This window comes from Plutella xylostella, chromosome 25 (assembly GCF_932276165.1).
Source record: "Plutella xylostella chromosome 25, ilPluXylo3.1, whole genome shotgun sequence".
Lineage (NCBI taxonomy): Eukaryota > Metazoa > Arthropoda > Insecta > Lepidoptera > Plutellidae > Plutella > Plutella xylostella.
The window spans coordinates 9,847,998-9,871,561 of record NC_064005.1 but is presented as its reverse complement, the minus strand read 5'-3'; the positions used below and the strand labels follow the sequence as shown (position 1 = coordinate 9,871,561).

At 42.5% G+C, this 23,564-nt stretch overlaps 2 protein-coding genes across 2 annotated transcripts in view; one reads left to right on the top strand and one right to left on the bottom strand.

Annotated features, from left to right (window-relative positions):
- Positions 1–159: 159 nt before the first annotated feature.
- LOC105392741 lies at positions 160–14,405 on the bottom strand. The gene is made up of 6 exons (XM_048630410.1): positions 14,402–14,405; positions 13,863–13,918; positions 7,848–8,057; positions 7,459–7,660; positions 2,721–2,975; positions 160–1,853 (listed from the first exon to the last, which is right to left on the bottom strand). Exons 1-6 carry the CDS (start codon positions 14,403–14,405, stop codon positions 1,762–1,764), a joined length of 819 nt encoding a protein of 272 aa, XP_048486367.1. The 3' UTR covers positions 160–1,761.
- Positions 14,406–16,111: 1,706 nt separating this feature from the next.
- LOC105392835 (structural maintenance of chromosomes protein 2) overlaps positions 16,112–23,564 on the top strand; it is a 31,869-nt gene continuing 24,416 nt past the window's right edge. Inside the window, exons 1-8 of the mRNA XM_048630409.1 lie at positions 16,112–16,407; positions 16,555–16,704; positions 17,083–17,244; positions 17,797–17,907; positions 18,257–18,378; positions 18,889–19,045; positions 19,568–19,759; positions 20,287–20,422. Of these exons, the coding sequence (XP_048486366.1) occupies positions 16,240–16,407; positions 16,555–16,704; positions 17,083–17,244; positions 17,797–17,907; positions 18,257–18,378; positions 18,889–19,045; positions 19,568–19,759; positions 20,287–20,422 (1,198 nt within the window). The 5' untranslated portion in view covers positions 16,112–16,239. The remainder of the gene's footprint in view (positions 16,408–16,554; positions 16,705–17,082; positions 17,245–17,796; positions 17,908–18,256; positions 18,379–18,888; positions 19,046–19,567; positions 19,760–20,286; positions 20,423–23,564) is intronic.

The following is a 23,564-nucleotide window of genomic DNA, read 5'->3' as shown; positions in this document are numbered from 1 at the left end:
TGGGTTTAGCTGTGAGTGGCTGTGAGGCTGGACTGTAGCTTGTGATAGTACGTTTAGGTACTCATCGGAGCATACTTAGTGAGTTAGATAACTATAACTATTACTTAGTGAGCGAAGGGAAGTGCGGCGTAGTAATCAAAATGAAACGTATTTTCGATGTGTATTACTGGTAATAAAATCTTTATTTTACCATATTTATGTAAGTATTAGTAGGTAACATCAATTTACATAAATAGACATTTATTATTTCTACAGACCGTGGAAAAATTATCGATCGTTTTGTAATATAATTTTAGTTTCATAAATAAACCAAATACACAGGTACTTAACTTACACGAAATAAAATCTAAATAAATTTTTAAACCCTCATTTCATGATGGTGAATGAAATACCCAATTAGATAACTTTTAAACATAACGCACCTGTAACTTCAACATAATAATTAAATAAACTTATAGATACTTAATTACAACAAAGTTACACAACTCATTGAAATAGATTAGTAATACATTCAATAATAAAATAAATAAAAATATTTGAACGACAAAGTTTCACTATCCTACTTCTAAAACTACACATTTAGGCCACGAACAGATAAATATTCGCCATCACATGGCTCAGACATCGATAAACCACTTACTGGTAGAGATTATAAAAAGTTTATGTTGAAATCTTTTTTAAATATTGTTAAAATATCATTTAGAAAATAGAAAATGTTAGAAGAGCCTCTTCGGAATGTTTCTGTACTGAAACTCTTAAAACACCTAAACTTGATAAGTAAAGTATCTTATTAAATTATTGACTGATTTTTAAATTATTTGTAACATCATTTCATAATTGTAAAGCACTCATGTATGAATGAGTGAATAATAAGTCAAATCAATCAATAATAGGTAATAATACTTACGTAAACTGGAATCTGTTTCTTTCTATGATAACTTGGTAACATTGGCGAATGGCGTACCCTACCTTTTCTCAGTCCAACACTTTATTCTTACCCTGTCCTTAGGTAGGTGGCCTACCTACTTGTACATAATATAATATTTTTACAAAGCCTTTTTACTCTACTATGCCTGCCATATTGAAAGTATATGTATAGAACAATTCATATACTTAAATAAAACTAGTATAGTATAAAAATGGAAGTAATAATGTTGATCGAAAATTTTATCTTTGGTGGAAGTTAGTTAGTCTTCTTTTTTATATGCATTTGATTGCATTACAGAAACAATTAGGTACAAATTAATTTGTATTATGTCAACTGTCAAAGCCTACGACAAAATATAAGTCAAGTTCCTTAGTTGTATTCTTTAGCGAAGACATTAAAAAATATTTTATGCATGGTATACTTGAAATACCGGAATTGCCAGTCACAATTAAATAATGAATGGGGAAGCAATATAGCAGCTAGCTCGCAGGCGAGCTGGCGTTTGCTCTCGCTCGTGGTCGAGGCTCCACGAGGCTCCCCGTGTCGTGATGCTGCAGTAGCGATCAAGGTTTGCTGCCATCTCCAGAACTACACATTTTACCCGTGGAAGCTGGTTCTTCATTGAGGGACTGATCAGAACGCTGGCACCGTAACCTCTGCTTTACATCCTTGCAGTAAGGGTGTTGGTTTCGTAAGGATCTGATCGTCTTGAGGGGCAATAGCGGGGTGTGGAGGGCGGCTACACGGGGGCGGGGGGCAGCAGCGGGGCGCGGGGGTGGCTACACGGGCACCAGAGGCAGCAGGGGGGCGCGCGGCGCGCGGGGGGCGGCGGGTCACAGGCGCACCAGCACCATGACGATGCTGACCAGCAGCAGCGACGCGCCGCCCGCCACTGCCTGCGGGGAGCGAGACAGGATGTTCTTCCCTGCAACATGAGGAGACCACACATGAGGTCATAAGTCATAGTCGTGAGTCAAGTACAGGACGAATCAGAGACACACACAGACAGCCCGTATAGTCCACTGCAAGCATAACATTATGGACCTCATTATATATTAACCGCTGCTCAAAATTTCTGTCAGTTGTGGAAGCCAGATGTCGTTGACAGACGAATGGACAGCAGGCTGAGCAAGAGGACAGAGAAGTGGAGGCGCTATTAGGCCTATATCCAGCAAACACATAAGATCATAGTAATTTTTATGGCTTTTCATATGACCCGAAATCTAATTTGCTAATTTTATATCGGTGGTGCGTGTCAGTTGTTGTTTAAGACAATTAGGATGACCTGATTAGACAGGAATTAAGGAAGCCATAGGTCTTGTGTTGACAATTTGATCCATTTAAATTGATTCACACGCTAGCCGCGCATTAGAGTCTTGTTTGAATTGAACTTGTAGCGAGCGGTACTATGTTATTTTAGATTAGTGATACTCGTAATGCGATTGTAAAGTTAGATGATATATGTAGGATCCCAAAACATTCGGAAGGATGAGAAGCTGGTTATTATCTATCTCTGGTAACTGAGGATGGCAAAGTTATACAAAGTGGGCTGCACAAAAGGAACCTCCTGAATCGAAATACCTACATCCATATCCATCTTTTCATAATAAATGTTCTTTTGGCGCACCCTAGCAGTTAGCCACTGATGCTTATCTGTCAGTCAAACCCTTGTGACTTTCACCGATACGATAAGAAGAGTGGCAAGGTTTCCCTTCCTTGTGTTGTGGGACATGGAGCAGCTGACTAGTATCAGCTACTCGTACATGAGCAGGGGTAAATAACAGGCACTCACATCGCTTGGCGAGCACGTTGTAGCAGCAGCAGTCCCGCAGGCGCGAGTACCGCTCGCAGTCGCCGGCCAGCGGCGTGCAGCGGCGCGGGCCCGCGTAGCACGTGTGCGGCAGCCAGGGCAGCGGCTCGGGCACGTAGCGCGGCTCGCAGCAGCAGTGGTCCGCCAGCAGCCGCGTCTCGCAGTACTGCCGGTCGCGCCGCGAGCACGCCCCGCAGCCGCCCGGCAGACGCGGCGCGCCCTCGTTGTAGTCCACCACTGGAACAGGAGGGACATGATGATGAGCGGTTGGTATAGTTTGGGTGTAAGGTAAGGTTTTGGCCGGTATATTTTGGGTGTGTATCTGGAAAGGCAGCATAAAAAATTGCATCAGCCTATAATAGTGCAGTAAGCAATATCTAGATATAGACCCTGTCCCATATCGCGCTTCATCCCACCCACCACTACAAGCTACCTGTCTAACTGATCTGCGGTTGGACTGTTCTACCAATGTAAAGTACCTCAACGTGATAAGGAAAAGGCTATGCTCAGGATTTCTCCAAAGGATCGTATAAAAAGAGAGACTATCAGTCCTGCGTAGTAACTAGTAACTAACAGGAAAGACATCATAATTAGCCATTTTATAGGCACATCAAATACAACACGCCATTGAACATGGTCGGTAATCGATCCACGGCCCAGAACATAAACCTGCAGCTGGCATCGCTCGTTGCAATGTAATTGCAACGATCTATTGATTCAATTGAAATTAAGTCAGCAATTTGATATGAGACGTATGCGTACATTGCGTCTTCACTTAGATACAGATTCGTCATTGTTGGTGAAGGAGCAGCGATGGACGTGGATAGGCCGTGAGTAATGGAGGTAGGTATTGTGTGAAGTAGACAATGGGTGTTGGACGTGTCGTGTGGCTTGAATGAGCTTTTCAGAGTTAGTTATGTTTAATTCAATATAGAGCGCTTCTTCACTGCACCTGATTGAGTCAGAATGTTATAAGACCTATTTACTATGGTCGTTAGGAGTGACATAATATATAATTATATAGAAGAGACAATCAATTTTATCCTACCTTACATTAAAAAGTTTTACAATATGGTTCAGTCGTTAGATTCCATCCTACAGATAGGTAGCAGCTCTTTGTGTAGGTACCTGATGATGAGCAATAAAATAATGATGACAGAGGTAAACATAGTGTACACAAGTACGAGTATGTACCTATTTATTAGTAAGTTTCATGTTTCCGCTTCGGCGTCCTATAGCGAGGCTGCCTACACTCCGCATTGAGTCCTTCGTCAAGTCGCGCGCCTTTGACTCGCGCGCCGCGCGCGAGTTGCCCCTACCGTATTTACCTACGTTTTTTGTCGTCAACTCGCTCGACTGTGAAAATATGTAGAGTCAGCCACAAAAGTTATAATTTATTATGCTATTTATGCTTAAGGTAACTACTTAAAATGTATAGGGTATTTTATAGGACTTTACCTTAAAATAAAACACAATATCCTTTCGGAGATGTATAATTTAAGATATAATATTCTAATAATAATCAACAACAAAAAATTGGCTTATTACTTATCAACACTGTAATTAATGTAACTGCTTCGCATTAGGAGTAACACTAAAACGACGTCACTAAAACAATGATGACGTTTTAACCCTTTAAACCGGTTTTTGCAACAAAAACTTGAAGGACATAGCTATGACAGGTAAAATTGGCGCACGGGATGAGAGAGATAGCAATCTTGGGTATCATGCGTCATAGGTCACATCCCCTTTTGCCTCATTCCGCACTTCCAACATAGGCTTTATTGTCCCGAAATCAAAGCATCTACCTACTTTAATGGCGACTGTCTAGTCGGTACCTTCTTATGCTAATCAGCCAGGGGACAATATTTAACTATATTTTTTAGTTTCAATTCGTTTGCATCTGACCGTACTTTACATGTACTTTACATGGGCACGCGAGTTGATGATATAAAAAAACAGTAGATGCCAACTCGCGCGGCGCGCGACTCTAAGGCGCGCGACTTGACGAAGGACTCCTCATAGGTCTAGCAGGTTACTCTAGCTTAACAAAAACTAAGTTACTAGAGTGAGACTGACCTGCAATCGAACGGTTATCGCAACGAGACTGAGTCATGGTTAGGGTAACAGCACTCGGAAATTTCATATTTCTTAATATAGAATGACCCCCTGTACTGTCGCACTAATTAGACAACTGGCCGCGCTCACATAATGAACCCCGCCCGCCGCCGTTCATTACTATTTATTACTCACATCACATCCTCGCCCAAGGCTGCGGAATTAAAACTTAATTTGCTGGATTTTTTTTATTACCCGTAAATTACTGAAGTCAGTGAATGAGGAGGCTTATTAAACATCATGACACTTTCAACAACGTAATAATAGCAGTGATGTGGAGTTATTAACTTTATCATTTCGGTGTGTTATTTCCAGTCGATGGCGTCAAGTTGCTGATCACGGGTTTGTCTAAGGGTTTTAAACTTACTGCCACATAATTATATTTATTCCCCAAAAGGGGGAATAAATATAATGATGTGGCAGTAAACTTTCTCTTCTTTACAGTTAATCCCATCTGATATCACTTTAAGCTACTTAACAAGTTACATTTTATGAATACTTCACCACAGGAGGAGACACAGTAGAGGAAGTTTTAATTGATATCGGAAGTTGAAAAGATGTACTTCCACATCAACAGGTGAAGTTAGTGGAAGAACGAATGTGACCTCCTGCGTAGTGCAATGTCACACAATGAGGGCTGGCAACAATGGCGGCGCGAATCTAATCATACCTGCGGGTTTTTGTCAATTGCTGCCCTGTGTGGACCCTGTGATTACTGCAGCCCCGCCCTGCGGCCCTGGTGGCTCATTGCCAAATTGCCTAATAGCCAGGTAGCACATAGCTACTATAGCTAGTACTTGCGTTGTCCCAAATTCTGGCTTCCTGCTGTTTTTCCGGACATATTCTGTTCTGATGCATATCAAAGATGTCAGAGAGATATGCGACACGGTATAGCGTCGTTACGCGAACATTCTACAACTTACTCAAAAGTCAAATTACGTGCTCACGAGACACGCGATGGCAATAATGATGTCTTTGAAGAAACTAGAATAGGCTTCCTTTTCATAGTAATTTAATGTAGTGGTATCTAAGTTGTTCTCCCCCGCAGAATGACTCCACTCTGACGTCACCGCCTCCCCCTACACTTATTTTATTGCCGATCTCGTTATAACTGCTATAATGTTGGTAGTGTTGGTAGGTACCTATCAGTTTGACCCATTTCGATATTTTATACTGATTTCTCCTCGTTTAACAAGGAAAACCTTTTAGCACGTAAAATAGCTATTGGGTATTCTTTCATTCAGTGAATTTTATACTTTTTTTAAACAGATTTTCTACTATCAATATTCAAAAGTGAAATCCTGTCCTGTAACGTAACGCACTGAAATGATTTTTAAAATTCTTCAGTAGCCTTGTTTTGCTTCACGCGCATGTTATTATTACATAGGAAATAGAACTCTACAATGTTTTTGTCGCGTCGTTTTTCTATCAATAATTTAACGCGGTTGAGCAAACGCTGACCATTTGTCTAGTTTTTATGATATTTTCTTATTGTAGCGAGCAACCTTCGATTACTCAAAGCCGTCCGTGTCATTGCCATTTATAACCACAATAAATGAAAATTTATTTACCTCAATCTTACGAAAACGAGGCTCTACATTCAGATCATGTATCTAATAGAAAATAAACAGGTCTGAGTTTACTGGTATCCTTGGAATTCCTGCCCTATTTGCCTCCATTAATTGAAGATGACTAACCATCCAATGAAGGAACACTGCAGTATGTTGGAACCATGTAGTTCTATTATTAGAGTCCCAGACTGTCACACATAACAATAAATTAAGACTACACAAGACAATAAGGTTCTTACCAACATTACATACGTGGCCGGCAATCATATAGTACCAACACTCCTTACTTCTGACCATCTGTCTTGTAATATCAAGTCTGCCCAGTATTCAACATAAAACAGACTTCATCATATTTATAAAATGTGAAACACTTAAACAATAAAAAGCTCTTCAGTCCGGTACTCAAGGCTCCTTGTTATATTGCACAAGGTAGTCACTCATTCCCCCCCTTGTCTAGCCCAGAGCCCATAGATTTGTCCCATCTCAGTGACCCAGTTCGGTTGTATTGTGGCCCTCTAGTTCACGTCGATGCAGTGACCTTGACGGTCGCGGCCCATCGGGCGCGGTGACGACATCAGCTTAGTTCCTGAGCAAATCGTCAATTATCTCCCTGCCTACCCGGTGGCGCCACTCGGGGCCACATGCCTCCTTTTCGAGCTACAGAATCACGTTGGACTACTTGTGCAAACGGGCCTAATTTCAACAGCTTCTTACTTTGTAAACTTTTCATGGTAAAGTAGGTATGTTATTAGCCAATTTAAGGAAACTGAAATTAATAAGGGTTCTCGTTGTGAAAGATCTCAAAATAGCGGCTCGTTGAACTCCTTGTGAAATGAGTCACGTTTATCGGGAGTTTTAATCATGCGGGCTAACTAACTGGAGGATTGGCACGCAACTGGCTTTTGTTAAATCACAAGCCCAAACGGCACTCATACCGTTTCTCTGTTGAAAATCACTAAAAATACGAAAAAGAAACATAGATCTATCTCTCCTGGAAGTACCAGGGCATTAGAAACTCGAGCAGCACTCACTTCCGTCAGTGTTTAGTTTCCGGGCGGCGGCGCGCGCGTCGGCGGTGGACACGTCGTGCTCCACGAAGTACTCCTCGTAGAGCGGCTGCTGCTGCCCCCCCGCGCCCCCCGCGACCCCCCCGCTTCCTCCTCCTCCTCCTCCGGCGGCAGAGGCGTTTCGGAAGCCGGATCCGACGGCGCGGGGAGCGGCAGTGTGGCGAACCTGCGACCAATCACAGACTCTTCATCTCATAAACAAGCTCTGGCTATGGACTATAGTCCCAGAGATAATGTTAATACATATCTGACAAAGAGGCGGTAGCTCTTAAGATAAGACAGTTTTTGAATGGACAACAAGGCAGGATCTAAAGGTCGGAAGCGTTGTGTATAATAAAGAAATGTTCACTAACCAGCACTTCTGGCACCCGGAAGACGACATCACCGCGGGCTGCGTGAGGTAGTAGGGCCAGGGCAAGCGCGGTGGCGGCGAGCAGCCCCGCGGACAGCGCGCCCCCGCGCCCCTCGCGCCCCCGCCGCCCCCCGCGCCCCCGCCGCCCCGCGCCGCCCACGCCGCGCGCTCGCTCGCGAGCCGCACCCACTCCACTGAGGCCGCCAACGTGCTGGAACATCAAAGGACTTGGGATTACCAGGAGAGTATGAAACAAGAGAAGTCAGCATTTGCACAAGGCAAGGAATAATCAGGTGGCTGGCTGCAAGCAGATGTGGCTAACATCTAGAGCCTGTAGAGACTCTGAACTAGGACCTTGATTGATAATCATGCTAAAAAGTGGAAGAAAATAGTAACCTTATAATAAGAAGTCATTAAATATAAAAAATACGTGTGTGTAATACATGTATGTATAATTCCTAAAGTACTCTTTAAGCCGTCAACAAAACACATAACATTTTTACTATCCACTTTCAATATTGATCCGGTGAGTCACGCACCAGTCACTCCGGCGGCCCACCCGCAAGCGAATCACTTCCACCGCTCGTACATCATACACCGGGCTCACATTCCTGCTGCACTAGTCTCCATGCACCGTGGTGACCGCGGCCGGAGGTCACTTCAGCTAACGAAAAACGAAACTGTCCTAACCATGACTCTATTTCGTAGTAATTAATATTGTTGATTGCAAGACAGCTTTCACCGTTCGTTTTTTTTTAGTAGGAGTAACCTTTCTAGAGTCAAGTAATGAGGAGTTAGTATGCGAGGTGCGTCCACAGTCGCGTCAGCTCTATTGTGTGTGCACTAGCCCGCCGCCCGCCGCTGCGAATCATTGCGACTGTAGCCGCAGGTCCGACTCGGTCACATTTGGCTAGCAGACGGTCAGACAACAGACACACAACGTAATCCTATAAGCCCGACGTGCCCTGCGTCACGTCCATTCATCGGAGTCGTTATTGGGTCGCCACCTCGCCACAGTCGCCGTACATCGCACAGTCTCGCAACAGACGACAGGGACCAATGGAAAATACGGTCAACCCATTCACTATATGCACCCAGAGATTATTTCAAGGAAACGTTTAGGCTGAAATTGAAATGGATTTAGCAATACTTGTGGTACCAGTACCGTTCTACTACCATTTAAGTTAACATTTCAATTACTTACCTAGTTTATAGTTATTTTATTTTTATAAATATTTATGGAAAAGGCAAGTCGGGCTACCGATTACTTAATAACGTGATGAGGAACCACTGAAACTTGTCATAATATGATAATATTTTTACATTTGAATACCTCACGCATTCATATTTATGCAAAGTAGGGAAACATGAGTTAACTTCCATTCTAGATACGAGTACTTATCGTTATTAAAATTTTAAACTAAAACTACTAGTAAAACGAATGTAAATGAATAAAGTGGTCGTTTGATAGTGGTGAAGATGAGCAAGTGCCGAGAGATGTAAATAAGCGGTGGCGGCAAGGACGCACCACTTTTATTATTATCTGTTTATTACAACTGAAGATTTTTACGGCGCTGTAACTGTAAATCAAACTACTGAAAGCTTTATAGTCAAAGAAGCATCTTCATTCTTCATAAACTTAAAGTAAATCGAACTATGCGGTTCTGCCGCATAATATATTCAGTATAATTTTCGGATCCCTTACAAGACTTGACCTCAGCCCCTGTAATCAGAAACAGGAATGCTTTCAAGTGTTCATTGTACAAAAAACTGTCTGCCGTATTTTGAATACACGTTAATTCCATCACAATAGTACTCGTTACTAAATCGGTTCACCGGCTCTTTTAACATAGAATTATAATTTTTAATCACGTTGAACTTCATACGTCGTACATTGAGTTAAAAATAAAAGATTGTTGTTTGTTTTTCTTCAACAAATGGTTTATATACCTCTATACCGAAGTTCATGGTTTAGCTTTCCAACAAAACTACAAAGTGAACAATACTTACTGATGGTAATTTTACTGTACAACTATGTAGCCAACTATGTATATGTAATTGTGTATATACATATTGTACATCAACATGTAAAGGAAAAGTTTTCTAAGCGCTAGATAAACCAATAAGTACATAAATGAATGAGGCTATACATGAAGCCGCCTGTTTCCTCCAGTTGACTGTAATTGACAGTAACTGTACACTATCTAGCTAGCAGCTAGCAGCTAGGCGCGGGGGTGGGAGCGCTAGTTCTAGTGCACCTTTATGCACGTATGACGTGTGATCGATATCGCGCAGGATGCGTCCTAGGCGGGCCGGGCCGGGGCGGGCCGGGGACGGGCCGGCGCGGACACGTGACGGGCACACTATTCGGGAAACTAGCGTCGGATATTGGAGCAGTTGCGCGGAGTTTGTTACACTTATTGACAGAACACTCGATACAATATCTAGACGGATAGTTACGATTCATGGTGGCTTTCACGAGATTGCGTAGGTGTAGGGTGGACGCTACAGTCTACACCTACGCAATGTCGTCAGGGAGAATTCCATAATCAAAGTAATCAATAAGTCTGTCTACATCGATCTCGAAACCTAATAGGCCGGCTTGGACATATTTTATAGGTGTTTTATTCTAACTATAGATACCCACGTATAGAGTATAGATGAATAGGTACATACGTAGGTCCGTTACCCATCAGTATGCGCCCTGCAGCCGATTCTCAGACCATCGACCAGGGCGGCACAGGCAGTGCATTCCAGATGCAATAAAAATGGTACTTCACTGATACTTAACAAAATACTGTCCATTATTTCTAATAAAATTAAAAAAAACCTATGTATTATAGGTGCTATGTTTGGGTGGGAAATGTGGGAATGGGAAGTATTATGTCTCTATCTTCTTGATCTATCTCTATTTTCTTGATCTGAGGTCTACCTACTAGTAATATGACTGATCAAAACGAGGCTAAGTTCCTAGTTCCTACTCCTACTGTAACATGCTTACAATACTTAACTGTTATTCTTTAGCTATACAAAGATAGTGCCGCGGTCACCATGTTTGCTCACTGAACCGCGAGCTCACGATAACTCCGTTTACTTAACAATGAATACAGTTCCTTGAGTTTGCTTTAAGTATAAACTTATGTAAGTACCTACTCAACACGCCCGTAGATATCCTATGTTTCAGTGTATTTCATGGTTTTGCCTACTTTGCTTTCATAAGCTGTCCTTACTTGCAAACGCAATCAGCACATTTATCCAAGAAATGAGTCATTGTAGTTCCGACCTCCGTGTATAATACATAAGTGAGTATATTATAATACGAGCAGCCTTCCGTATCGCATGTCCGGCGCCGGCCCAGTGGCCGCGAGGACTCGAGGAGTGGCTGCATCGAACTGATCAGTTTACAACAATGGTTCACTTCTGATGATGACTGCACCTAGCGCCACCGGCAAAGCAGTGGACGCTGAGACTGGAGGAAGAATACTCATAAGGTACCTACCGAAGGACAGATTCATGTCTACTATCAACTAACTCGTGGAGAATATAAGGACCAAACTTTATTGGTCTAGAAGAAATTTTGTAAAGTGGGTTGAAATACAGATTAACTTATTAAGTATGCAGGGTCTCGGTACTACCCCCGGAGCATTGACCTCCGGCGTGGCCGGCTCCCCCGGTGTCTTGACACGAGGGTGCTGCTGCAGGTGTGCGCCCCCCTCCGACAAGAACTGGGTCACCTCAGACATTGGCCTTGCCCGCTTCCGCGACCTAACAACTACTTACTACTAAAGTTTGTCCTTACGATGCATGATGTCGTGTAGAAATTTTTGTTTTGAATATTTTGTTATCAGTTTTTGATGAAAACTTTTCTCTATTGTTTACATTGAGCTGCTCAAAGATCTCATGATCATGATCAGAGATAACCAGGTACGTGAACAGAATATAATGGCTTCAAAAGATCAAAGCCTCATAATCTCTACATTTTATAAGTGGACAATATTAGTAGTAAATAATGCCTAGGTCCCTAGATGAACGAATATCCCTGCTGATGCTGATATTTTAATGACATCATTAGCCAACACCGGAGAGATGCAATAATTGCAAGTGATCAATAGCCGTGGGAATATTTAACTACTATTGTATTGTATTAACGCAATCAAACAGTTTCTTGTGCAGATAGGTCTTACTTAAGCCATGTACCACTGAATTAGGTAGGTAAATGAGATAGACCTAGTTCCTACCTGACGTAGTACGTTATGATAGAGACGTGTATGGTACCAGATACTCATATAGGTATGTATCATTATGTATTACTTAAGGACATGATAAATTAAAGCTGCAAAGATTTAAAACAATAAGTACAAGAATCGCGACAGCTGAGGCCAACGAGGAAACGCGCCGGATCACATTACGGTCTCAGGATAAGTTAATTATCCGTGGATCGTAAGTTATTTATACATTTGCGTATGTACTCCCAGGTTGCCTAGCTTGATGTTGCTGTCGATAAATCAATAAGTTTTTTTTTCTTTTTATCTATCCATGATAAATCAAATTTTCTGTTAGAAGACTAATGGCAGTCCATTGTATTGTATCATTGGTTACTCGATCGGTTATCGATCGATCGTCTGGTCCACACAGTAATAAGTACATGGAGCAGGGTACCTATGGCTTTGATTATAGTACCTAGGTACAGAATATAAAGGTGGCATAAAGGCTACAATACAACATGTGCCAGGCACACGGGCGTATTGAACAGATTGGCACAAAGGCCGCGCCCGCCGGCCGATAACACTCATATGCAAATACACCGACATGCTGCACGCCCCTGATACTGGCACTTCCGATATCATGTAGACCTACCATACAGGTAGGCCCTACCTTTATCTAGGTATCAGAACTATAATCCAATGATGGTAAATTACCAGTAATACAAGGACTACTTGGTAACTAACTTACTGAAAACTAGTAGCTGGTCAGATGATGGTGACGGCGGCGGGACGGAAAGACGCACTTACATCCATGTGATTTTTGGCTGAAATGGGTAATGTATGAATTGACTCTATGAGCTGGTTACTCCGCAGAGTAAAAAAATATCTAATCATTAAACTAATACAAGTCCTAAACGCACAGAAATCCATACTCGTTCCATTTAATCTTCATGTTTTCCTGAAAGTTAACAAGACAATCTTACCCACTTCATCATTGATGTTAAGCAGGCGCAATTACTTTTATGATCTAAATTTTCGTCGCAAATGTAAATGACCCTCGGAGTGATCTTTCAGGAAGCCAGGACATCCTCCTCGGTGTGAATAAATACAAAAATTGACCCAGCAAGTGGATGAGGAAATTTGAAAATTAAGAAGAGCTAAACGTGGAGACTATGAAACATACTTTACAAACGTGGAGAAGTAAGGTGTTTGAGTAATGAATCAATTGAATGAATGGCGCTGCCTAGCACTAGTTTGATTAGCATACGTATTTAAATCAGTGCATTAATGATTAAGCATCAACTGCCGACCCATCTAACTGAATAATTATAGCCATTACCAGCACTCAAATTATGGATGGCAATGAAACTCAGGAAAATGATAAGTTATTTCACCATTACTACTATTGGCACAGCCTGGGGTTTCATTAGAGTACCTAGCTACTCAACTCAACTATCGTCTAATATGTGACAATTTGGCTGCTGACTTCCGCAGTCCGCACCCGCAAGGCTTCTGAAAATGCCTGAAAAACATACACTGTAATAATCGCAGTCCATTGCTGTAAGTGCATCCAACGAGAGCATTTTTTTAAATTTTTTTTGATTTAATTAGCCGCATTCAAGCGGTCAAGTAATTATTTCCCAATCGGCAACGCAAATCCATATTGATCGAATGCGCCGCTGTGGAGTGCGAAAGCCGTGCAACATGCAGGAAGTCACGTTTGGTAAATGCTCCTATCGAATGCGGCTGAGCTTTTCAGAGGGACAAAAATATCTTCCCAGCCGTTAGATAGGATCTGGGACGTTTCTTACCTCCTCGAGTCTCGAGTAAATAGACGACTTATCTCGGAATAGGTATCCTTTCGGGCCTTAGAGGATAAACATTATTAGGTACGAAAGAATAGACATAATTGCTATAGTAAATAATACTGAATATAGCCTTTGTTATGCTTAAATGGACGAACCTACCAAATACTTAATTCTAATCCTAACTAATATTATAAATGTGAAAGTACCTGTGTCTGTTTGTATGGCTGTCTGTTACTCTTTCACGCCAAAACTACTGAACGGATTTGAATGAAATTTGGTATACATACATGTATATGTATAGGCTACTTTTTATCGCGGAAATCCCACGTGAAAACTTTTTAAGGTGAAGCGAAGCTCGCGGGAGCAGCTAATAGTATTGTAAGATAAATAATAATTGACGTTATTAAGCCTAAGTACTTGTTAAATTTTGTAGATTGATTAATCATGCAGAAACCGAAATAAGTAAGTAGGTAAGGGCAAAACATTCGCATTAGGCAATTTTATATCTGAAAATAAGGTAAGTAAGTAATTTAACAAAATACTCATTAGTACTTGGGTACCAAAGATAAAGATGTGTGAACTGGACTAGATAGAGTCGCATTTCAGCGGCTATCTTTGCCTTTCTATCTCTGCGGGTCGCCGCGGCGCTTCCTAGGAAACTCAACAATACGCCGGAAAACTGCCAACACCTGTTGTACCTAGGATGTAACATCATTGTCTACTAAAATGTCCTAATATTACCTACATTTCATTCAGTAATATACAATACCAACGTGAAAAATAATAATATCAATGAATATTACAAAATGGCGATGACATGGGCTTTATGAAGGCTGTTTTCAGTATACTTTACGGTAAATTTTAAGAATATCCTACTACTACTTGTCGCGTCGTCGTCGTCGTAGAGCTTTCAATACCACAATAGTCTTAACACAAACTTACAGGGATTATGGAAGCTTTGTCGTTGAGACCGCTGAAAGCCAGCCGGTCCCGGTCAGTGTCGCGAGGAATACTGGCTGCAGTCCGCAGCAGCACCAGCAGCTAGCAGCAGCAGCAGGTGGCAGTTCACGCGACCGGCCCCGAGCGACTGACGTAAACAAACAACAACACCGCGCGCTCGCACCGCGCATGCGTCGTGCGCACGCAGCCGACGACGACTGACCGATACGAGCTGCCACCAGGCTGCAGGAGCCACGTCATGGGAGGGTGTGGATGGTGCCGCGGGTCTAGTGGAGCTGGCTGGTGCTGAAGGTTTGGAGAAGCGGATGCTCGGAAGTTGAAGAAGCTGATAAGCATAGGAAACCGAATAGGGTTGAGGGTAGAGCCCTGCGAGACATTAAATGCCGCGCTGTAAATTAAATTTATTCAGTAGGGTTTTGTAATGCACGACTACTCAGATGGTCCCTACCTATTTAAATTAATATTGCAGCCTGAAGTAACTATCCTAATCCTAACTAATCCTAACTAATATTATAAATGCGAAAGTAACTGTGTCTGTCTGTCTGTCTGTCTGTCTGTCTGTTACTCTTTCACGCCAAAACTACTGGACGGATTTGAATGAAATTTGGTATACATACAGTCTAGACCCTGGAAAAGAACATAGGCTACTTTTTATCCCGGAATTCCCACGGAAAAACTTTTTAAGGCGAAACGAAGCGCGCGGGAACAGCTAGTAACCCATAAAAACAGATACACTCACGAGAGTCACGACTTCACGAGCACGAACAATGAAAAAGTTTCAGTGACTTATGGAACGGCAGTTGTACGCAAGTGGAACTTTTTCATTGCTCGTGGTCGTGAGTCTATTAAAAAGAAATAGATCCCCATCTAGGATTTAATAATTTAGTCCTTTTTATGAGCGGTCAACACAGGTAGAACATCAGTAAGATTCACCGAGATTTTCATAAAACATCTCACCTCACCCTGTACTAGCGCCCAGCATACTTTGCATAGCAATGTTTCATTTTGAATACCTAGTGTTCTATCGAATAGGCTGTTATATTACATAATTATGGTTTTAAATTATTAATATCTGGGAAAGCATTTAATGATACGCTGATAGAATTTCTTTATTTGTAGGCTGAAAACCATTGATCTTCCAGCTTCGACCCTCTTCGACCATCGCGCCACAAACTCAGTTCATTATACCATGGTGGCCGCGCAATCCTCACGTTGATAACATATTTTTTGGTCTGTGTCAACTGTCAATATCAATTGTCAACGATTTTATTTACCAACTGTCAAAAGTCAAAACAAGCTTCATTTTAACGTTTAACGTTCCCGCTTTTAAATTTTTCCAAGATTCCCTTGTTTACTGTGTTTAAAACTGAACAATGCTCGGTGTTTAAAGGTGTAAATGGTTGTTTAAAGTGCCGGCAAGATGTACATCAAGTCGATAGTGCTGGACGGGTTCAAGTCGTACGGCAACCGCGTGGAGGTCAGCGGCTTCGACCCCGAGTTCAACGCGATCACCGGCCTCAACGGCACCGGCAAGTCCAATATCCTCGACTCCATATGCTTCGTGCTGGGAATCACCAACCTTTCCAATGTAAGTACTCTCAAACCGACGTATACTGTGCAAAATTAGTAACAAGCACTATTTTAAAGGCAAAACTGTGGGCAAAACAGATGTTTACCCAGGATAAAAGCCCTGTTGAGGATATAAGTATGATGAGAGTGTGGTTTGTGGTTGCAGGTGCGCGCGGGCAGCCTGCAGGAGCTGATCTACAAGCATGGGCAGGCCGGCATCACCAAGGCCACCGTCAGCATCACCTTCGACAACCGTGACAAGACGCAGTGCCCCATCGGATACGAGAACCACAATGAGATCACTGTTACCAGACAGGTAGGTGTACTAAAAGCTCTAAATATGAAAAAAGGGATAAATACGACTGTCTGGGGAAACATAAACAAGAATCTGTTGTAAAGAAATTGCTTAATTATCTGGGATAAAGGATTTGACGGCATTACATTCATAATGAGCTTATTTAAGTTCACTTTAGACTATATTTATAGGGTTTGCCCTGATTGGATATAAAAGACAACACAGTGAAACAGAACTTCCTAGATCCTGAAGTAACTATTATAAGTTTATGTTTATTTCTATATAGAATAAGCTTCATGTTGGCACAGAACACTCACAACAGCTCTTTGGAACAATATCCAATAACAGCAATGATTTGTTTATCAACCAACATACAAATAGCAAACTCTGTTCTCGCAGGTGGTGATGGGCGGCAAGAACAAGTACCTGATAAACGGCATCAATGTGCAGAACAAGCGCGTGAGTGACCTTTTCTGCTCTGTGCAGCTCAACGTCAACAACCCGCACTTCCTCATCATGCAGGGACGCATCACCAAGGTGCTCAACATGAAGCCACCGGAGGTATGAATACTACAATATTACTAATTTAAATCTAAAATAATTGAAAAAACTAGGGTAATGAATCCTATAGTTCATAATAAACTTGCAGTTTTTATTGGTTGAACTCTTCTTTGTAAATAGTTACTCACTATTTAATACTGTGAGTATTTGGTGTGTTAGTTAGCATAACAATACTTAATTTAGAAATATTGTAAGTGCATATAGCCTTCCATGTGATGGCAGAAATAAGAATGTACAGTTTTACTTTTAAGTACACGAGAAGCTTCTCTGTTGTTCTATATTTCTATGTCTGCATTTACTGTTTTTTTTCATTCTATAAAAAGAGTTTCTTAGATTTAGTATAGTCTGCTACTATACTCCACCAACCAAGTGATGGCTAGAAGAAATTGCTTTTTGGCCGCTTTTGTATACTTACTTTTTCATATATTTTTTTCAGTGTTTTTATATACAATAAAGAGTTAATAAATAAATAAATATGTGGCATATGTTGAGGGTACGTTGTAGCCGTGTATTGTAAGCTATCTCACACACAACATGTACCTTCCTCGTCAGATCCTGTCGATGGTGGAGGAGGCGGCGGGCACGCGCATGTACGAGGCCAAGAAGCAGGCCGCGCAGAAGACCATTGAGAAGAAGGACGCCAAGCTGCGGGAACTCAATGATGTGAGTCTATCTGCGTTAGTACAACCCCGCCAAATACTTGAAGCTTTGACTCTAGTGCTGAGACTTTTGTGTTCGAATCTCGGCTGTGGCTGTTTGGGCGTCTTGGTCGGTCATTGTTTGTGTTGTGTGACTATGAAAAAGTATTTTTGATGTTCTTGTTTTTGTTTAACATATATTATTGTCTTTGACTTTACAAGTATATTTACCACTATTGTTTAGGAATAGACTATAATGATTTGAAGTTGGCGCTATTTTATTTATTTTGAGTCTATTCTGGTCTCTGCAGGGGTGTAGGGTGTAAGTTCTCATGTGTGGTATGCAACTGGCCTGTTATGTATGTGTGTTGCAGATAATCCAGGAGGACATCGCGCCGAAGCTGCAGAAGCTGCAGGAGGAGCGCGCGCAGTTCCAGGAGTACCAGAAGGTGGTGCGCGAGCTGACAGCACTAACCCGTCTGAATGCTGCTTACAGGTCATTATCATTATCAACTCACAATCATCCCTTTAACCTTCCAAGTAGCGCCAGAACACACAACACTGTGTTTTCGGCCTTCCTTGAAGCAACCACTATCAGCTACTTGTCTATTAAAGTCGTTGGTCTGGAGGAGTGGAGGCCGTGCCACAATACGCATGCGTGTTCATGGTCTCCACGGGAGATCTCCCTACCGGTCACACGTTCTTCAGCATACATAGCCGATCCACTTTAACGGTAACTTTCATCCCAAAACCCAAATTAATTTAAAGAAATCTACAGAAAGTTGGTTAAATATTTTTTTATGGCTATTATGGGTTAGTAGTTTTCTAGACCTTGTTATGTTATGGGTGTCGAAACACAACACTTGGAGATGGAATAGCTGTTAAGTTAGATCCATCTACATCTTTTTGGAGTAAACCATTCTCTACAAACATACGCACCACACTCAAAAACTTTCGCCTTTTTACGTGATGTGATGTAATAATAAGCAATGACTATCTCATCCAGATACGTAAAAGCGGAGGAGAGCGCGGCCGCGTCCGCCGCTCGGGTGGCCGAGGTCACGCAGGAGATCGACCAGAAGAAGCAGGAGATCGCCAGCAAGAAGGACGAGAGCAAGCAGATCGACCAGCAGGTCAAGGAGATTAATAAGAGACTCGATGAGGTAATGTGTAATGTGTATTTAATAGTGTTTATTTATGTCTTTACGAACACTTTACTTTGATACATACGTAATTAATGCTCATGACTGTAATCCCTGAAGGGGTAGTCGGAGGTGACTCGCAAGCGTCACACGCAAGTCACCAGTTTTGTGGTGTGTTTTTCTACTCACGTGATAGGTCGCGAGCCGTTTCGCCGTTTTGAATGAGTACAAACATTGATGTATTCCATATTAAGGTCTGAAACGCCGTTTTCTTTAGACTTTAGAGGATCAAACTACAAACTATTTTGATACTCGTGATTATCATGTTTAGACAATAGAGATAATCTAATGTCATAGTTGTTTGAAATTTCATATACTCTGTAGTGGCACCAGTGGCAGTGGCACTTATTGTTTTGATAACGTACGCAACACACAACGTAGATAGATTATGTTTTTGTCTGTCAACTGTATAGTTTATCTTCATTCTCGATTCCCTCACATCTCCCGCTTTCTCTCCATTCTAATCCTACATCACCTCCCCAGGAGAGCGGCAACACTCTCAAGCAACTCGAATCAGAACTAACCGCCCTCGAGTCGGCGGAGACGGCGGCGGCGGCGGCGCGGAGGGGCGCGGCGGAGGCGCGGGGGGGCGCGGCCCGGCGCCGCCGCCAGCTCGAGCACTCGCTGCAAGTTGACCAGCAGGCCTGCGGCCACAAGAACAGCATCCTGCAGGCGGTACGTACACAGGCACTAGTACATAGAGCAGCGGACGCACGGGGACGCGCGGGGGGTGCGGGGAATATGGAGCCACAAGACCAAAATTCTTAACAAGATATATGAATAGTAGCCCAACGTATTACGAACTAGTCTGACCTCCACCCCAGTAACACCCCTTGTATAATTGATAATTAGTATTTAATTTACTTCACAACCATAATTATAAGTACAGATTAACAGGTAGGTATGTACAGTTTCAGTACATACATAGGGTTACTGGTACTAGATATTATTCTGTGATAAGGCTTACTATTATATGTAGGTACATCGGGAGGTGGTGACTACCGAACGACTGAGAGCCGGCTAGTTTCACTTTCCTCGTACTCGTATTTTATGATTAGCAGCTTATAAAGTTCGCTTCTTCTTTCATACACCGTCGAGTGTCCATTGTTACTTTAGTAAACTTAACCAGCCATTCAACAGCCTTATGTATAACCCTTTAATAAGCATATCTTTATAACCTGTCCCTTTTCCCAATCTTCCAGGCGTCGTCAACCTTCTCATCTCTCAAATCAGCCAGCGAGTCGTCGGCGGCGGCGCTGGCGGCGGCGCAGGCGCGCTTCCTGGCCGTCAGCGCCGGGCGCGAGGGCGGCGGCGACTCGCTGCAGGACCAACTCATGGGTAAGGACTCGCTGTTTCTATAATAGTGGCTACCAAGTAATAAATAGTTGTTAGTGATAGGACAGAGTGGATATTGTGTCAAAAATACATATCACAAAAACATAAAAAATACCAAATATTGACGTGCGGCCCAAGTCAAAAACGCTAGCGGACATCGTTAGTGACAGTAATACCAGAGAAGGGGACAAGAAAAACAATTCTGAATGGGAGCTAGTGCAGAGAAAGCGGCTGAGAAATCGCATTGAGGGATCCAAGGGCAAGGCTATTCCACAACCTGAAGGAAAATTCAAAGCTGCGGGTATTAAAGTCCCCCTTTATATCTACAATGTGGATAAAGAAACGAAAGATGAAGATATAATTGAATATATACAGGAAAAAACGGGTGTATCTGTGACCATGAAAAAGATTAATATGAAAAAACAGAAACGCTATGACGCTTATAAAGTGTTTGTACCACAAGCTAAGTTACCTCTGTTTCTCGATGACGATTTGTGGCCTGAGGACATACGATTCCGTCGATTTATTTATTTTAACAGGGAAATGTATGAAAATAAGGAGAAAATAAGGTCAAATGACGAGACTTGTAACTAATTCATTAATGGTTAAGATACAAGATAACATTAAATGCATTAGTTTTAATTGTAAGTCAGTGACCCGCTCAGTCGAATGCGTGAGATCCCTTTGTCAAACAGCTGATATCATAGCCCTGCAGGAGACGTGGCTGCTGCCACATGATGTCCCATTTCTAGGCAGCATTGATTCGGAGTTCGAGTACACGGGGAAATCGGCCGTTGATACGGGCGGTGGCATACTTCGTGGGAGACCGTATGGTGGTGTGGCTTTGCTCTGGAGGAAAAGCCTATTTAAATCGGTCTCCGTGATAAAGTGCGAAAGTGCGCGTATATCTGCTATAAAAATAGTGCTATCGAATCGTGTGCTCTTAGTGTTCTCTGTTTACATGCCGACGGACTCGGCCGAGAACCTACCTGTGTTTACGGAGTGTTTAGGTGAGATCGCAGCTATAGTGGATGAGTGTAACATAGACTCGGTAATTATACTCGGTGACTTAAATGCAAACTATGGGGACCGGTTCGGTAACGAACTAATGGATTTTTGTTCGGAACAAAAGTGGCGCTGTGCAGATATAGAAGTGCTGGGACTCTCGTCAGGCACATATACGTACGTAAGTGACGTTCATGGTACTAGAAGTTGGTTGGATCACTGCCTAGTGTCGGAGGCTATGTGGAAAACTGTAACGGACGCTAAGGTACATTATAATGTTTATTGGTCTGACCATTTCCCGTTAGAGATTACATGTAACATCAATGTACTAGTAAATAAGACTGAGTGTGGGAGGGGCTCGAAGTGTAACTCAGTTATTTGGGGTGAAAAAAGCCCGGAGCAAATAGAATTGTTTAAGAATTATTGTCATAACAAATTAAGAGATATAGATTTTCCAGTGGAATTTAGGTGCTGTGCTGGTAAACTTTGTAGTGACGTAAGTCATAAGGTTGTTATAGATAAAATGTATTCTAATATTGTTAGTATATTGTCTGATGCGGCTGTCCATAGTCATGGCAAAGTAGCTCCACATAAAAGGAATCATATAGTTGGGTGGAACAAACATGTGAGGCAGGTTCACTCGGAGGCTCGACTTAGGTTTTTAGACTGGGCTATGCACGGAAAACCTAAAACGGGACCTATCTATTCCGCTATGATAAGTACTAAAAAAGTTTTTAAACAAAAATTGAAATGGTGTCAAGATAATGCTGAACAGATTAAAATGGACATAATAGCTTCCCACCACGACAGCAAAAACTTTGGCCAATTCTGGAAGCAGACTAGTAAACTGAACCCTAGGTCGAGTCTCCCGGTGAGTGTAGGGGGCGTTAGTGAGCCTGAACAAATTACCGAGTTGTTTAAAAACCATTTTAGGGTAAAATCATCTCTGAACACGCCAGGTGACTCATCATTGTCCCGAGTGCCCACCACAGATACTCCCCATATCAGTTTTACCGCTAAAGAAGTAGCTTCGGTTATAAAGAGCATGACGCGTGGTAAATCGCCTGGGCATGACTCGCTCAGCATTGAACACTTGCAACATGCAGGTGTTCACTTGCCCAGAGTACTCGCCATGCTTCTTTCTTTCTGTGTTGGCCACTCCTACATGCCTGAGGACATGATGAAGACCCTGGTAGTGCCAATAGTTAAAAACAGGACAGGGGATGCCTCAGATGTTAATAACTATAGGCCCATTTCGTTGGCCACCATAGTTGCAAAAGTGATGGACAGTATGCTAGACAAACAGCTAGACAAACACCTGCATCTTCATGATGCCCAGTTCGGATTCAGATCTGGGCTATCTACAGAGACAGCAATACTTTGTCTCAAGCATACTGTCCGTTACTATACGGACAGGAAAACACCCGTATACGCTTGTTTTCTTGACTTGTCCAAGGCCTTCGATCTGGTGTCCTATAGTAAGTTATGGCAAAAGCTGTACGAGGACTCAACGCTGCCTGGAGAGTTCATTGATATACTGAAATATTGGTATGGGCACCAAAATAACATGGTGAGATGGGCAGGCTCGCTATCCGAACCATACAGGCTGGAGTGCGGGGTGAGGCAGGGCGGATTGAGCTCTCCCAAACTTTTTTGCCTGTATGTGAATCGGCTGATCGAGGAGCTCAGCAATGCCATGGTCGGATGCTCAATTGGTGGGAAATTTGTAAATAATATTAGTTATGCAGATGACATGGTATTGCTGTGCCCCTCGATCAGCGCTCTCATGAAACTGCTGAGCATTTGTGAGTCGTATGCGGAAGCTCATGGCCTCAGGTACAACGCGAAAAAGAGTGAGTTGCTTGTTTTCAAGGCTGGTACTAAATATTACCCTGATATACCTGAAGTCACTCTGAGCGGCACTCCTCTTAAAGTCGTACCGCGATTTAAGTACCTGGGGCACTGGGTATCCGAGTCGCAATCAGATGATTGGGACATTGAGAGGGAGCGTAGGGCGTTGGCAGTCAGAAGTAACATGCTGATCCGTAGGTTTGCAAGATGTACACAGAGTGTAAAAGTAACATTATTTAGGGCCTATTGCCAATCCTTTTACACTTGCGCCCTGTGGATCAGCTTTACT